The sequence below is a fragment of the Chiloscyllium plagiosum genome, chromosome 1 (genome assembly GCF_004010195.1).
Source record: "Chiloscyllium plagiosum isolate BGI_BamShark_2017 chromosome 1, ASM401019v2, whole genome shotgun sequence".
NCBI lineage: Eukaryota > Metazoa > Chordata > Chondrichthyes > Orectolobiformes > Hemiscylliidae > Chiloscyllium > Chiloscyllium plagiosum.
In genome coordinates this window covers 120,929,135-120,945,566 of record NC_057710.1, presented here as the reverse complement: position 1 = coordinate 120,945,566, position 16,432 = coordinate 120,929,135, and the positions used below count along the sequence as shown (strand labels likewise).

The window sequence follows — 16,432 nt, the reverse complement described above, 5'->3', positions numbered from 1 at the left end:
TATAATAGAACAGTTAACATGCATTAATTTTTCATACAGTTATGGTTAAACTCATTTATCACTTTAAAAGCACAAAATCTGAATGCTGTAATTAAGTTGATTACTTGTACAGATTTATCAAAAACAGCTTGTGTTGAAGATGTTGAGGTTAATTGCTATAGCTAAGGAAACTGGTTATCCTTATTTAATACATTCTATGTTCATGCTTATTTTCCTATCTGTTTAAATGTGATTTGTAGCTGCTTTGTCAATATCATTAAACTGAACTGCTGCAAATGCAATGGGTGTGTCAGATATAAGACCTTCAAATCAATAGATAGAATGCAAATATACCACAAAGGTGTTTCTTTCTGAAAGAAAACTCATCTGTTTATGACAGTATGTTTCAGCCTTGAGGCCACACAAAAGGAAAAGGAATGAATGGAGCAAGCAAGTGTCAGATCAGAAACAATACTTCAATGGGGGTAATGAGCAATGTATGAACAAATCTGATCAAACTCCAAGGAAGAATTTGTTATCCGGCATCTTTAACCTTCATTCTCATACGTACAAGAATCAGAGGGGGCAGAGTTCTGGCACAACATGTGTAAAGGAAAAGGAAATCTCTCGAAGAGTAAGGTGTTCAGTTGAGGAGGAACTAGACAAATGTCGTAGAAAAGTGGGATTCAGTAACACGTATGAAGAATCTAAAACATCACAGCCCATGTTAGATTCAGATACTCAAGAAATCCTTGACTTCGATAAGCATGAATGGAAACAGGTGTGTTGGCATAAAATTTTATATTTTGATTTATAAGGTATCAAATACAAAAGACTGATTTGTACGACACCGTGTTATTCCCTGTACATCAGAAGCAAATGAGACATTTCTTTACACATGGTTACCTATTTTGGCAAGGTGTTCCATATACTAAGTCTCATACACGAGGCTAATTTAAAAGTTGTTTTAACTGGCAACATAATGCAACTGAATGTGATGGACTTCAGTGTTCTTCATCTAAACCTGTTTGTGTCTTTTTGAAGACGGAGCCCTGAAAATCCATCAAACTCTTCACAGGTACTGCCTGACCTGCTGAGCTTTTCCAGCAATGTATTTTTATTACAGATTTACAGCATCCGCAGGTCTTTTGGTTTACATTCAATTTTCATACCTATTACATCCCGTCTCTGTGGTATTTCCTCGTTGCTGAGCGCTGACTGGTTTAAATGACATTCAGAAAGTGATAAAGCATCGGTGCATGTGCTGAATTTTCTATTCGATACCACCCTGCTCGAAACAGGATTGCTGAATCACCCCTGGGTCATAAGTGGCCTCTAGGATAGGCTCAGAGAGTTTGATGGGCCAAATGGCTTCTCCAGTTCTATGTTTCATCTCCTAATGTTTTCATTTTAAAAAAAATATTGTTAATGGGACTTGGGCATTGCTAACAGTAATTGTTCCATTATAGATGCTCTACAAAGGGTGGCCTTCTCTTTGAACTATAAACATCTCTTTGAATTAGAACCATCTTTCTGTTCTCATAATAATGTCAGGGAATTCCAGAATATTAGTCCAATGAAAGGGACATCAATAAGTCAAATGGTTTAAGAATGTGGGACTGAAAAATGTATTTTTTTCTTTTGAGATTGTGGACATCTTGTGGAGTGACCCAATGCATCAGGAAGGTTGTATCCCAAACAAAGTCAGAGGAGGTGGATGCTACTTTGGACCTGATGTGACTGAAAAGATTCTACAGAAACACAAATTACAGCTCTTGATCAGGTCCCATCAGTGTAAACAGGAAGGCTACGAGTTCTGCCACAATGAAAAGGTAAAGATAAATCTCAAATGAAGCCTGTGAAATAGAAACAGTACAACAAAGACATTCGGTACTTACATTTTGTCTGGCAGTGGTCGTTTTACCTGCTTCACGTTAATACAATGTCTTGGTCACAGATCCAGTATAACTAACTGCCACAGAACTAAGTAACGACCGTTTCTACAGGTTATGAACAAATCTAATAGTAAGGATCAAAATCAGAAACTGCTGGAAACACTCAGCAGGTTTGGCAGCATCTATGGAGAAAAAGCAGAGTTAACATTTCGGGACCAGAGACACTTCTTAAGAACTGAAGTTAACTGTGCTGTCTCTCCACAGATGCTCCCAGACCTGCTGAGATAATCCAGCATTTTTTTAAAATTTTGTTTCTGGTTTCCAGCATCTGCAGTTCTTTAGCTTTCTGACAGTAAGGATAATTCCCAAACACTGGGATATTGAGGAGAATAAATCAGATCACACAACTTCAGACTACAGAGGACTACTTTATTCTGAATTTTAGGAAATTGACCCATTGTATGCAACTGAATAGTGCAACACAACAAAGAGAATGAAGGATCATATTTAATCAGATCATCTGTTATAGGAAGAAGAAACACTTACATTTATATAGCATTCTTCACATCTCTCAACTGCTCCAGTTGTGTTAAGAGCCACTGATTACTTTTTTCACTATTGTATTGATGGATATAATGAATAAACAAATATTTGATTTTAGCATTCATTACAATTGAGCACACACTCACAACATAAAACCAGTTACCTACACAGCTGTAATTACCAGTGCAAGAGAAATTACTTCCCCCAACCCCAAATATTACAACAAACATTAACTTGCATTGAAGGAATGGAAAAAAAATACTTGATCAGCACAGGCTTGGAGGGCCGAAGGGCCTGTTCCTGGGCTGTAAATTTTCTTTGTTCTTTGTACTTAGTGAAAATAGATGGCTGGTGGCTGGTCGATTAATTATGCCAACAAACACCATCCCAGAATACATACATTGAATAGGAGTTGATTACGCGATTTGATCCTTCAAGCCTGGCCTGACATTCAATATAATTATGTCTCATCTTCTACTTCAACCACACCTCCCTACACTATCATCTTATCTCTTGGCTCCTTAAAAATCTGTTGATCTCTATCCTGAACACACTCAACAAGATACTTTTCGGCACTACAGAAATCTAAAATGGTCCCCAATCCTTTGAGTTAAGACATTACTACTTATCAGATACCTAAATATTCTGAGTGTGACTCATAGTTCTAAAGTCACCAGCCAAGAGAAAAATCTTGCTCCAACAACCCTGTGAAGCCTCTTAAGAATTTTAGATGTTTCGATGAGCTCACCTTATTACCATATTATAAATGTCAGGGAATTTAGGCCTACTCAGCCCAATCTCTCCTTGTAGGAGAATCCCTGAATTACAGAAATCAGTCGAGTGAACCATCATTACACTACCCCCAAAGGCGAGTATGTCCTTCCTTAGGTGAGGAACCCAAAAATGTACAGAATATTCAAGGTGTGGTCTCAACACGGTAATACACAATTGCAGCAGCACTTTTTCAGGCCTGTCTCCAACCACTTTGTAATAATATTACTTGTCATCGCAATTGCTTTGCTGTACCTATGTGTTAAATTCCAATAAATCATGTCCAAGAACACACAGGTTCCCCCGAATACCAACTCTTCCCTGCTTCTTATCACTTCAAGGAATATTCAGCATTTCTATTTTTCATTCCAAAGTGACTCACTTCACACTTCCCCGCATTATATTCCATCTGCCGCAGTGTTTTTCATTCACTTATTTGGTCTATGCCTCTTTTCAGACTCTTCGCATCTTCACATCTTAATTTTTTTTATCTCACTTTATTGCATCAACAATCTTGGATACATTATATTTGGGTTCCTCATCAAAGTCATTGCTAGAGATTGTAAATAACTGAGTACTGAGCACAGATTCTTTGCAGTAGCCCACTAATTCTGGGCCACCAACCTGAAAGTACCCATTTGTTCCTACTTTGGTTTCAACTGTAACCAATTTTCAATCAGTGTTAATATATGACTCTCATTCATAAGCCCTGAGTGTATTTAATAATCTCTTTTGTAGTACCTCTGCAATTCTTTTTTCTAAAATCTGAATACACTTAATCCAGAGACTGACCCAATGTACCTTCCCTGCTACAACAAAGAGCTCTAGCAGATTTTCCAAATACAATTTTCCTTTCATAAATCCATTGCTTCATCATACGATTCATTAAGAGCACTGTTCCCACATCCTTAATAATGGATTCTAGCATTTCCTTACTGTTGATGCATATAATTGTGTTTACTTTCTCCCTCCCTAGAAAGAAATGGCTCAGTCAACTTTCTTCATTGTTGAAGTGGTGCTCGAATTGTCCAAAATTTGTCTCTATGGCAGGATTGCACATGAATATCCTTCATTACATTGTAATTATTTTTCTTACTAATAGGTCCTGACCATATTTTCTGCTTCTAATTATTATGAAATTGGCAGTAACAAAGGAGCTTATGTGAAACTTGGCCCTGACCTTGTTCCTCATTTTGTACAGTATCAAGTTAGCCAAAGTACTCGGAAACTAACCCTGAGACAAAGGTATGTAAACTCCTAGCAAATACATTCTCATATTAAATGTTAGAGGTACATCCAACAATACTTTGCAGCATCCACTTTTCTGTAGCCAAATGTAGCATATTTATTTTCATCACACTCTGGTAATAGGATAATCTGAGAAAAATGCACAAACTTAAAATAGAAAGTAAGCGTTTGTGGGGTGGGCCTGAAGGTAGAAATGGCAAATGATTTCTGAACAGAATTGTACATTTCTCTTTCCTCCCTTTTTATTTCCTTGATGAAGAAAGACACTCTCCATATCATGCTCGCAACTGAAACCTTTGCCTTAAAGCAGTAAGTAAGTAGGTGTTACCTTCTAACAGAGGTGAATTTTGAAGCAGTTTTGTTATTTTCAGTGAAGCTAAAGGGAACTTAAAGCTCCATTTAAGACTGCTGGTTATGCTACTCTGTATCTGTGTCCTGCTTTTTGTGGCCAGGAGAAATTTATCAGATAGGTGTGAGTGCAGTAACTTTATTGGAACAGCTTGGCGAGAGGAGTTTCTAGTTCTGCGATACAGGCCTTCAGCATTTGTCCACTCACTACCTGAAACTACCTAAAAATTGATACTAGGATCATCCACACAATGTGGGAACCAACCAAGAAAGGGAGACAATGGTGTAGTGACATCAGAGGAGCAGTAATTCAGAAGCTGTGGCCAATGACCTGGAGCTGAATTTGGATCTCACCAAGGTAGCTGGTGGACTTGGAATTTGATTGATTGAATCTGGAATTGAAAGCTGGTCTCAGCAATCAAAACTGGGAAGCAACCTTTGCTTGTTGTAAAAACGTTTGTAGTTCACTCATATCCTTTAGGGAAAAACATCTGCCATCTTTATCTGGTCTGGCTGCTATATTACTCCATTCCCAAAGCAATGTGGTTGATTCTCAATAGCCCATGGTGTGGTATGACTCTCAGCTCAAGGGGAGTGGGAGTGGCAGCACCACTCCATCCCATGAAAGAATAACTAGAAAACAAATTTACATCCTTAAACAGCCTCTGATCAGTTTCAAGGGAGTGGGTTACTCTTCTATTTACAGAATCACCCAAATATTGAAATCAGGAAGACCTTCAACACCAATGAGGTTACCCTACATCACTCTCAATTGCCAGCCACCCATTTTTGAGGTGAGAAATAGGCAAATAGGATTTGAAAATCTAACCAGCATCTTTCTCAATATTGCATGCATCCTGAATTTGAAAGAACATAAGAGATATAACACATGTGCAGAAGAACACCTTTCTATTGTTGCTCTTTCATGCACACTGATCAACACACACATTCAATTTCTTAGCCTTAAACTAAACACTCAAAAGTTTTATTTTTAAAATAAGATGTTCTTAGATAGCTTTCCTTCAAATAATTAATGAATACTGTTAACACTTAAACAGCTAACTGGAAGAAGAGATGGCTCCAGAAACATTTGCATGATCAAAGATGGCTGAGCCTGTTAACTTGAGTGCAAAAGTATGGCCGAAACATTTTCAACCACCTTTGGCAAAAAAAAGTATCGAATGAATGATGCATTTCTGCCTCTTCGTGACATCCTCACCTCCACAAAGACTAACCCTTCTCCAACCAATTCAGTACACTCCACGTGACATCAAAAACAACTGGGCACTGGATTCAGCAAAGGTTATAGGCCCTGATGACATCCTGGTTATAGTACGGAAGACGTGTATTACTGAAGGGAGCACACCCCTAACCAAGTTGTTCTCATACAGTTACGATGTTGCATCTGCTCAACAACATGGAAAATTACCCAGGTATACCCGGTTCACAAAAAGCTGGAAAATGCAATCAGGCTAATTATGCTCGCTTCTCTCCCCACCACCTCCACCCATCACCACCCCACCACCGGCCAATTGAGTTTACCAATCAAAGTGATGGAAAGTATCACTAACAGTGTTTACTCAGCAAAAACCAATTCACCAATGCTTCAATTGGGTTCCAACAGGAATATTTGTCACCAGATCTCATTACAGACTTGATCCCAAAATACACAAAAGAAGTGAATGTCAGAAATGACATGGGTTTGACTGCTCTTAACATTAAGGTCTTTTGGAATCTGGGAAAAACTGAAGTCAGTGAAAAAGCTCTCTGTTGGTTGGAGTCATACCTAACACAAAGAAAGATGGTTGTGGTAACTGGAAGTCAGTCACCTAAATCTGAGGACATCACTGCTCCTCAGCATAATGTACTAAATTATGCATCTTTAGTTGCTTTGTCAATGTCCTTCCCTATATCATAAGATCAGACATTCATAGATGACCGCTTTATGTTCAGTTTCATTCATAATTCCTCAGAAACTGAAGCAGTCCATGCTCATTTACAACAAGACCTGGACAACATTCAGGCTTGTGCTGAAAAGTGGCAAGTAACATTTATGCAAGGTAACGACCATCTCCAAGTAAAGAGAATCTAACCATCTCCACTTGATTTTCAATGGCATTACCATCAGCCAGATAAACAACGTGCCGTAAGAGCAGGCCAGTGGCTCAGTATATTCTGGTCAATAGCTCACCTTCTGCTATACCAAACCTTTCCATTATCTACAACACACAAATTGAGTGAGATGGAATTCTCTCCACATTTTGCCCAGGTAAGTGCAGTTCCAACAACACTCAATAAGCTCAACAATATCCATGACAACGGATTGCAATTGATTGGTATAAATTCATAAGATTAAACCATTCTTATCAGACTTCTAATTTATATCGACTTATAACTGTATTTAACTTAGTAAAACATTATTTGATGTGCAAACACATTCTAATCAGAAACTCTCTTTATGCAGAGTGAGTAGAGTTGAGAGATCAGCATTAGGAGCTCTGCGGAAGAAGATTTTTGCTCATAAATCAGACCTCATCAGTGCATTTGAGCATTATGATAAGAATAAAACAGGTAGGGTTACAAAGTTCAGTTGTAAATAGATAGTGATTTATTTCACATAACTTGATTGGTGATTAGATTGGTGACAAAGCTGAATGATGGTCCAACCCTTCCTCTTTGGTAACTAACTCCAAGCATGCAACAGAAATCTAGAAATTGTTGAAGAACATTAACATTTACTAAGTATCATATTGCATCACCAAGATCTGCCAAAGATGCAAGAGCAGTTATTTCTTCTGCAGTTTTAAGGACTTGATTCTAAATCAGATATTTTACACAGTGAATTTAAATTATTCGACAAGCAAGAATGTTGTGTCTCTTAAAAGTTGATCCAGATTTCAAACTATTTCAGTCTAATATACTAAACAAGTTCATTCAAAAATATGATGTCTACCTCAAGCAAACATGAATGTAATCATTTAACACCAAGCCACTCAGAGCTAGATGCTGAGAGAATAAAAACTGTCTACAGAGTGAATGCTGTACTGTGCAACAGTTAATCAATTTTTCTTTCTGCTGTTAAAAATCACACAACATCAGGTTATAGTCCAACAGGTTTAATTTGAAGCACACTAGCTTTCGGAGCGTTGCTCCTTCATCAGGTGGTAGTGGAGGGCTCAATCCTAACACACACAGAATTTATAGCAAAACTTTAGTGTGATGTAACTTTCAAACTGTGAATATAGAAATGATCATTGGAGAGGTCCCTTAAGACATCAGCTACCATATTCAATCCCCCAAATTTAAAATAATAACATCTGTTCAATGTACCAATATTTACTTTTGGTAAAGTAAACTGATGCTAATTGTTATTGTCTTACAATAATACATAGGTAAAATATCACTGAATGACTGGGCAGGTGCCTTGGAGGCAACTTTAGCTTTGGGACTGCCATGGCGTGTTTTGCGATCGCAACTTGTGCCCAGTGCTCCGAATGGACTTCTGAATTTTTACTTATGGTTCGATGATCTTGCCAAAGAGAAACCCATTGCACAGGTAAGAGATGGGTTTCGCAACAGACTGTAAGAATGCAACACTAATTACCTAGAAAAAGAACAAAATTTACATACTTGCATGGCTTTATATTGTCTGTTTGGGCATTTAAAAACTTTGCATAAGATGAACTACTTTGAACCATATAAGTGCCTATTTATAAATATGCCTTCCAATCTCCATCCCCCACCAAACCCCACACAGACAGTTGCCCAAGGCTGAAATCGAACCCAGGTCCCTGCCACTGTGGGGCAGCAGTGCTAACCACTGATCCACCGTAATGCCCCCTTGACTGCTTGGAATCATACTTAACGCACTGTAGTTGTTGGGAGGCCAGTCACCTCAGCTCCAGGATATCTCAGAGTTCCTCAGGGTGGTGTCCTAGGCTCAACTACCTTCAGCTGCTTCATAAATGACCTTCCCATAAGGTCAGAAGCACCGATGATTGCACAATGTTCAGCATCAGCCACAACTCCTCAGATACTGAAGCAGCTCATGTTCAAATGCAACAAGATCTGGACAATACCCAGGCTCAGGCTGACAAGTGGCATGTAACATTCATTCCATAAATAGGAAAACATTGAAGTCCAATAGGGTTCTGGAGTGAGCCCAGTGTGGACCTCAAGCGGGCTGAGCAATGCTACACTTTCAGATGTATTCAGGATGAATTAAATAATAGGATATTAGAAAGGATAACTTTAAACATGCTGATAAGAAAGGAGAATGAAGTGGGCAGAGTGAGAATTCCAGAGCTTGGAACTTGATGACTTCAGGCCATTTATTAAAGGGAGCATGCGATGCAGAGCAGGTCAGACTTGGAGTATGAGTTTTTTTCGAGGGATGCAGGGGTTACAGAATTCAAAGGATTAGGCCATCAAAGGGCTTGAAAACAAAGATGAGAATTTAAAATTACAAGTCCTGGAGGACTAGGAACCAATATCAGTTACCAAGCACAATGGCCATGAGTAAGTCCTGATGAGCATTAGGATATGATTAGCAGAGTTTTGCACATGCTGATATTTCTGGAATATAGAACACATCCAGGAAAGCTTCGGAATTGCAAAGTCTAGAGATGACAACAGCATGGATGAGGAATTTAGCTGTAGATGGGCAATGTCATGGAATTGAAATAGAGACTGTTTGTGGTGAAGGTACAGTCCAGGTCAGGATGAATTAGTACATCAGGGTTGCAAACAACTGACCTCAAACTAAAGCCAGAGAGGTAATTACTGGTGATTACAGCAAGTTCGTGGTAGGGCCAAAAGACAGTTACTATAGTTTCACCACCAATATTTTGCACTCATCCAGGACCAGAGCTAGACAAGTTAGAATCGTACATGGAAACAGACCCTTCAGTCCAACTCATCCACGCTGATTAGATATCCCAATCTTACCTAGTCCCATTTGCCAGCCTTTGGCCATATTCCTCTAAACCCTTCCTATTCATATACCCATCCAGATGCCTTGTAAATGTTGTAATTGTACCTACCTCCACCATTTCCTCTGGCAACTCATTCCATACACATATCACCGTGTGTGTGAAAATGTTACCTCTCAGGTCCTTTTTAAATCTCCCCCCTCACCTTAAACCTATGCATTCTAGTTTTGGACTCCTGAACCCCGGGGGAAAAAAACCTTGGCTATTCACCCTATCCATGCTCAACACAGCATTCCAGTTACAAAATCTGTGCATGTGCTGCTTTATTTTGGATTACATATTACATTCTACCTAGAATATTTCACTGCTATTTAACCTGAAAACAGCACTTTAAAGATATGTGTGTATAGGAGGCTTTGTTACTGTTGATGTGGGTAGGACAGGGGAACAAAAAAACTAATTGATAATAAGTCTGTACAGAAAACTACTCACATGCATAGGGAGTTTGATACCTGTATCAAAATTCAATCTGCCAGACAGATGTGACCAGTTTTAAAAAACACGTCCATCTTGTCACAGAGACTAATCCATCTGGCAGTTTTGTTTAAAAATTAAAATGCACATTTCTCCTTTGCAGTATGTCCAACCTAGTTTGCTGGAAATGCTTTACAGAAGCAGGTCTGACCTGGAAACCATTTTCAGAATTATTGACAGTGACAACTCTGGTAAGTGCCTATTTATAAATATGCCTTCCAATCTCCATCCCCCACCAAACCCCACACAGACAGTTGCCCAAGGCTGAAATTGAACCCAGGTCCCTGCCACCGTGGGGCAGCAGTGCTAACCACTGATCCACCATAATGCCCCCTTGACTACTTGGAATCATACTTAACACACTGTAGTTGTTGGGAGACCAGTCACCTCAGCTCCAGGACATCTCAGAGTTCCTCAGGGTGGTGTCCTAGGCTCAACTACCTTCAGCTGCTTCATAAATGACCTTCCCATAAGGTCAGAAGCACCGATGATTGCACAATGTTCAGCATCAGCCACAACTCCTCAGATACTGAAGCAGCTCATGTTCAAATGCAACAAGATCTGGACAATACCCAGGCTCAGGCTGACAAGTGGCATGTAACATTCATTCCATAATAATGCCAGGCAATGACCATCATCAGTAAGACGATCTAAACACTGCCTTTAACATTCAATGGTGTTACCATCACTGGATCCCCCACTATCAACATCCTGAGGGTTACCATTCATGAGAAACTGAACTGGTTTAGCCACATAAATATTGTGGCTACAAGAGAGGGCCAGAGGCTATGAATACTGCAGCCAGTAACTCATCTGCTGACTCCCCAAAACCTATTCACCATCTAAAAGGCACAAGTCACTTGCTCAGGTGAGTGCAGTTCCAACATCACTCCAGAAGTCTGACACAATTTGGACAAAGCAGCCCATTTGACTGGCACCAGATCCAAAATATCCACTACCCCTCCAACAACACTCAGTAGCAGCTGCAGCACAGCAGAAGTTCACTAAGGTTCCTTAGACAGCAGCTTCCATTGACAAGGGCAGCAAGTACATAAGAACATAACTGTCTCCAAGTTAGTCACCAACCTGACTTGGAAATATATCACCATTCCTTCACTGTTGCCCATTCAAAATCCTGGAATTCCCTCCCTAATGGCATTCTGGATTTACCTGTAGCACAGACTGTAGCACTTCAAAAAGGCATCTCATCATACTTTCTCAAAGGTAACGAGAAACAGGTAATAAATGCTGACTCAGCCAGCACACATGTGCCATGAGAGAATTTTTAAAAAATTTGCACAATGTTTATTGTGGATATTGCTAGCAAGGCCATTAATAGCCCACGCTGAATAGTCCTTGACGAGGTGAGTCTCTTTCTGGAACTGCTGATCATCATCTGGTGCAAGTACACAGGGCTGCAAGGGGGTTCCAGGATTTTGACACAGTTAAGATTATTTACAAGTCAGGATGATGTGTGACTTGAAGAACTTCTTGCAGGTAGTGATGTACCCATGCATCTGCCGTCCTTGTCCTTCTAAGTAGATTGAACAACACTTCAGAAAAACTGGAAACTAAATAGTTAAAATAATTTATTGCTGGACAAATGATCGGTATGTGAAACTGAACAACCTGGCAACTAAACCCAGAATAGGTGACAGCTATTTGCTGGGTCATTTCTCAGGGCAAAGCTAACCTGCCTGCTATAAAACATAAACAAAGCTTGGTAGTTAACGGTCACTCATCATTAACTGATGCATTCTCCATCATAACACCAATTGACTTGTAAACCAATTAGCATCCTGTTCTCATACAGCATATTTTATATATATGTGTATTAGAAGTATATATTTTTACCTTTCTCTTCACATTTCTCATGGACTGCTCAGACAAGTACAAGACAAAATGCTTTTTTACAGTAATCATTTAGAAATTGTACTTATTGCTTTCTATCCCGGAAGCAAAGTAAACTGTCCATTTTCATGTCTATGGCAGGTCTGATAACGTTCGAGGAATTGCAAAAAGCTTGTGAACTCCTCAGTTCTCACCTTAACATTGATGTTAGTGATAAAGCCATTGGTGACCTGGCTCGCAGTATGGACTTCAACAAGGATGGAAGTATAGACATTAACGAGTTCCTTGAGGCTTTCCGTCTGGTTGACAGCTCAAGTTACTAAGCTGGAGAAGCTAATTTGCTGCTAATTTCCCCTTGGGTTTGGTGAATTAAGCAAGGAATTAAAAAGGAAGATGTCAAGTTGATATGATATAAAACAGGATTGTTAGAAAAGAAAGCATGCTTTGTTTAATTTTAAAATGGTCATTTCTGGATTAAAATGGCCACTGCAGATGATTTGCAAGTTGGCTACAGCTCTGGAAACTTCCAGCAGTAATTACAAGGACAAAGCAAAACCAATCATCTTGGTGCAACTTCTCAACTAGAAATTGCATGGACAGTGAAACACAGCAGTAGACATGCTGCCTACTGAACTTGAACTGATAGTAATGGAGATGTATCATGCTCATCATTGCTAAGCTGGTGGCAGTGGTTACCATTTAACTCAAATGGTCAATGGATTTTGATAGATAAACACTAACTGGTCTTAAATGACAAAACAATGGACAATGTCACATGACCAAATCACATCTGCCTTTTTGAACAGTTTTAATTTCTGAACCCTTGACAATCTGCTTTAACATCAGAACAGTGAACAGCACTCAGGGCCAACAGCTAAGCCTGCCTCAAGAACAAGTCTCAATGAAACTTTGTTCTGGAAAGAATCTTGTATTCACCAAAAATAAACTACATTCCAACCAATAAGAATCATTTTGCTGTGTCAATAAATTCTGCAACTCTTGTGGTTCACCCATCTTGATTCACCTCAACTTTACTTCTTTGAGTAAAGGAACTCTAATTGACCTTTGAATCGCATGAATTAAGTGTCCTCACTGTTGGTTTTAATATTACAGCTGCAAAACTCTTCTTTCCTGTTGCTTGTGTGTGTTCATAAGTGCATATATGAGAGAGAATGCCAAAGATCACAGCAGGTTTAAAAACTATTTAAGCATGACACATACAATTCTTTAAATGTGAGTGTTTACTGCCAAGATACCTTTTCAAAAATTGACAAGTGGGCTGGAAAACAGACTATATTTGAAGTTAAACCACTCTGCTAAAGACAAAGTGAGGACAATAAACTAGTTTAATTTGCTTCCCTACATGTCTCTTATAAAGTTACTATCAGTCATTTTATGATGACGACTGATGGGTTTATGTAACACAACACAAATATACTTCATCAAAAACAGATGTTCTGTACTTTGAACTCACTGCGCAAAATAGTTTTGATTTTCTGGCAAATTTAGTTGTACATTTACTGTTAGAAATACAATCATTACACATCATGAAATGTTTGGATGAACGGGTCAGTAATCATTTGCATATTATGTACTGAACAGCTTCTTTTATTAAAAAAGACATCATGACGAGTTTCAGTGCCAAAAATATACATTTCTTGGGTCATGTTTTGGTGGCTGCTATTGACAAAAGAATATTCCAATACAGCTCAAACACATCTCATTTCAAGAATGAAGAAATGGCATCTCACACAAGCACGGTAATAATGTATAATGATTCGAGAAGCAGGACCTGAGAGGTAATGCATTTTGGCAGGAAGAATAGAACAGCTGAATCTTACTTAAAATGGAGAAAGATTACAGAACAGAGGGATTAGGAAGTCTGGGCCCATGAATTGCAAAAGTTACCATTCACATTAATCAGGTAGTAGGAAAGGCAAATGGACTATTAGCCTTTGTTTCAAAGGGAATGGAGTTTAAAAGTACAGTAGGGAGGTTTTGCTAAAACAAGATTGGATTCTGGGTAATCCAAGATGGAGGACGGGAAAAATTTCTGGCTGTAAGAGCTGCTCCTTGTTTTGAGGTATTTTAGGTGCTGGAGGTGATTTCCTCAAATTCCAGGAGCAGCAATTACTGTTTTATATGCTGTTGCATTGTTTTGGAACTTTGGGGAAAAAAAAGTCAAAACAACAGCAGTTTTAAAAGGAAGAACAGAGCAGACAAAGAAAGCACATGGTGAGGAGAGGGAGAACCTGCACAGTTTCCGCCTTTGCTGCTTGAATTCGTGTATCGCTGGACATCGGAGTGCACCTAGGAAAATTAACAAACAGTGAAATTCACAACTAATCTTGGAGGAACTGTTGGGCGAAGTTCACAGCACAGAATCAGATAAGTTAATTGTTGTTTTAAGTGTGTCCAAGAAAAAGGCTGCAGTAGTGAGTACAGTGGGTTCTTTCTTGATTGTATGTTTTTGGAGATAAGTCTCTTGATTAAACTTAAAATATAAGCCATAGCTCTTAATTTAACCTGGGGCAGTGTTTGTAGAGGAATAAGATGGTGTTATTTTCAGGATCTGTAGATTGTGAAGGAGCAAAAATGACCTTTGCAATGATATGTACTTCTTGTCAGATGTGGGAGTTTAAAGAGAGTTTAAGGGTTACTGCAGATTATATCTGCCATAAATGCTGTTGGATGTGAATCTTATCAGATCGAGTGGATCAGTTGGAGAGACAGATAGAAGCGATGAAGAATTTGCAACAGCATGTGATGGATTTCAGTTATAGGAAGGGGGGAAAAGTTTCAGATACAGTCACATAGATGGGTTAACTCCAGGAAGGGTAAGAGAGGTAGGCAGCTAGAGCAGGAGTCTTTTATGGATATACCCATTTCAAACAGGTATGCTGTTTTGGAAAATGTAGGGGGCGATGGATTCTCAGGGGAACGTAGCACGAACAGCTAAGTTTCTGGTATTGACACTGGCTCGAACACAACGCAGGGTACATCGGTTTCCAAGAGATCAATTGTGTTAAGGGGATTCTCTAGTCTGAGGTACAGACAGACATTTCTGTGGCCAGCAGAGAAAAAAGCAGAATGGTGTGTTGTTTCCCTGGTGCCAGGATCAAGGATGTCTCAGAGAGTGCAGAACGTTCTCACGGGGGAGAGGGGCCAGCAGGAGGTCATTGTCCACATTGGAACCATGACACAGGAAGGGAAAAGGTTGAGATTCTGAAGGGAGATTACAGAGAGTTAGGCAGGAATTTAAAAAGGAGGTCCTCAAGGGTAGTAATATCTGGATTACTCCCAATGCTACAAGCTAGTGAGGGCAGGAATAGGAGGATAGAGCAGATGAATGCATGGTTGAGGAGCTGGTGTACGGGAGAAGGATTCACATTTTTGGATCATTGGAATCTCTTTTGGGGTAGAAGTGACCTGTACAAGAAGGACAGATTGCACCTAAATTGGAAGGGGACTAATATACTGGCAGGGAAATTTTCTAGAACTGCTTGGGAGGATTTAATCGAGTAAGGTGGGGTGGTGGGACCCAGGGAGATAGTGAGGAAAGAGATCAATCTGAGACAGGTACAGTTGAGAACAGAAGCGAGTCAAACAATTAGGGCAGGTAGGGACAAGGTAGGACTAATAAATTAAACTTCATTTATTTCAATGCAAGGGGCCTAACAGAGAAGGCAGATGAACTCAGGGCATGGTTAGGAACATGGGACTGGGATATCATAGCAATTACAGAAACATGACTCAGGGATGGGCAGGATTGGCAGCTTAATGTTCCAGGATACAAATGCTACAGGAAGGATAGAAAGGGAGGCAAGAGAGGAGGGGGAGTGGCATGTTTGATAAGGGACAGCATTACAGCTGTTCTGAGAGAGGATATTTCTGGAAATACATCCAGGGAAGTTATTTGGGTGGAACTGAGAAATAAGAAAAGGATGATCACCTTATTGGGATTGTATTATAGACCCCCCTAATAGTCAGAGGGAAATTGAGAAACAAACTTGTAAGGAGCTCTCCGCTATCTGTAAGAATAATAGGGTAGCTATGGTAGGGGATTTTAACTTCCCAAACATAGACTGGGACTGCCATAGTGTTAAAGGTTCAGATGGAGAGGAATTTGTTAAGTGTGTGCAAGACAATTTTCTGATTCAGTATGTGGATGTACCTACTAGAGAAGGTGCAAAACTTGACCTAATCTTGGGAAATAGGGTAGGGCAGGTGACTGAGGTGTCAGTGGGGGAGCACTTTGGGGCCAGCGACCATAATTCTATTCGTTTTAAAATAGTGATGGAAAAGGATAGGCCAGATCTAAAAGTTGAAGTT

General features: G+C 39.5%; 1 protein-coding gene across 1 annotated transcript in view; it reads left to right on the top strand.

The window, feature by feature from the left end:
• Positions 1 to 14,105, top strand: part of LOC122552750 (serine/threonine-protein phosphatase with EF-hands 2-like) — a 61,520-nt gene extending 47,415 nt beyond the window's left edge. The window contains exons 12-18 of the mRNA XM_043695670.1: positions 380 to 760; positions 1,626 to 1,811; positions 4,291 to 4,433; positions 7,249 to 7,355; positions 8,177 to 8,340; positions 10,353 to 10,440; positions 12,242 to 14,105. Of these exons, the coding sequence (XP_043551605.1) occupies positions 380 to 760; positions 1,626 to 1,811; positions 4,291 to 4,433; positions 7,249 to 7,355; positions 8,177 to 8,340; positions 10,353 to 10,440; positions 12,242 to 12,423 (1,251 nt within the window). The 3' untranslated portion in view covers positions 12,424 to 14,105. The remainder of the gene's footprint in view (positions 1 to 379; positions 761 to 1,625; positions 1,812 to 4,290; positions 4,434 to 7,248; positions 7,356 to 8,176; positions 8,341 to 10,352; positions 10,441 to 12,241) is intronic.
• The last annotated feature ends 2,327 nt before the right edge of the window (positions 14,106 to 16,432 follow it).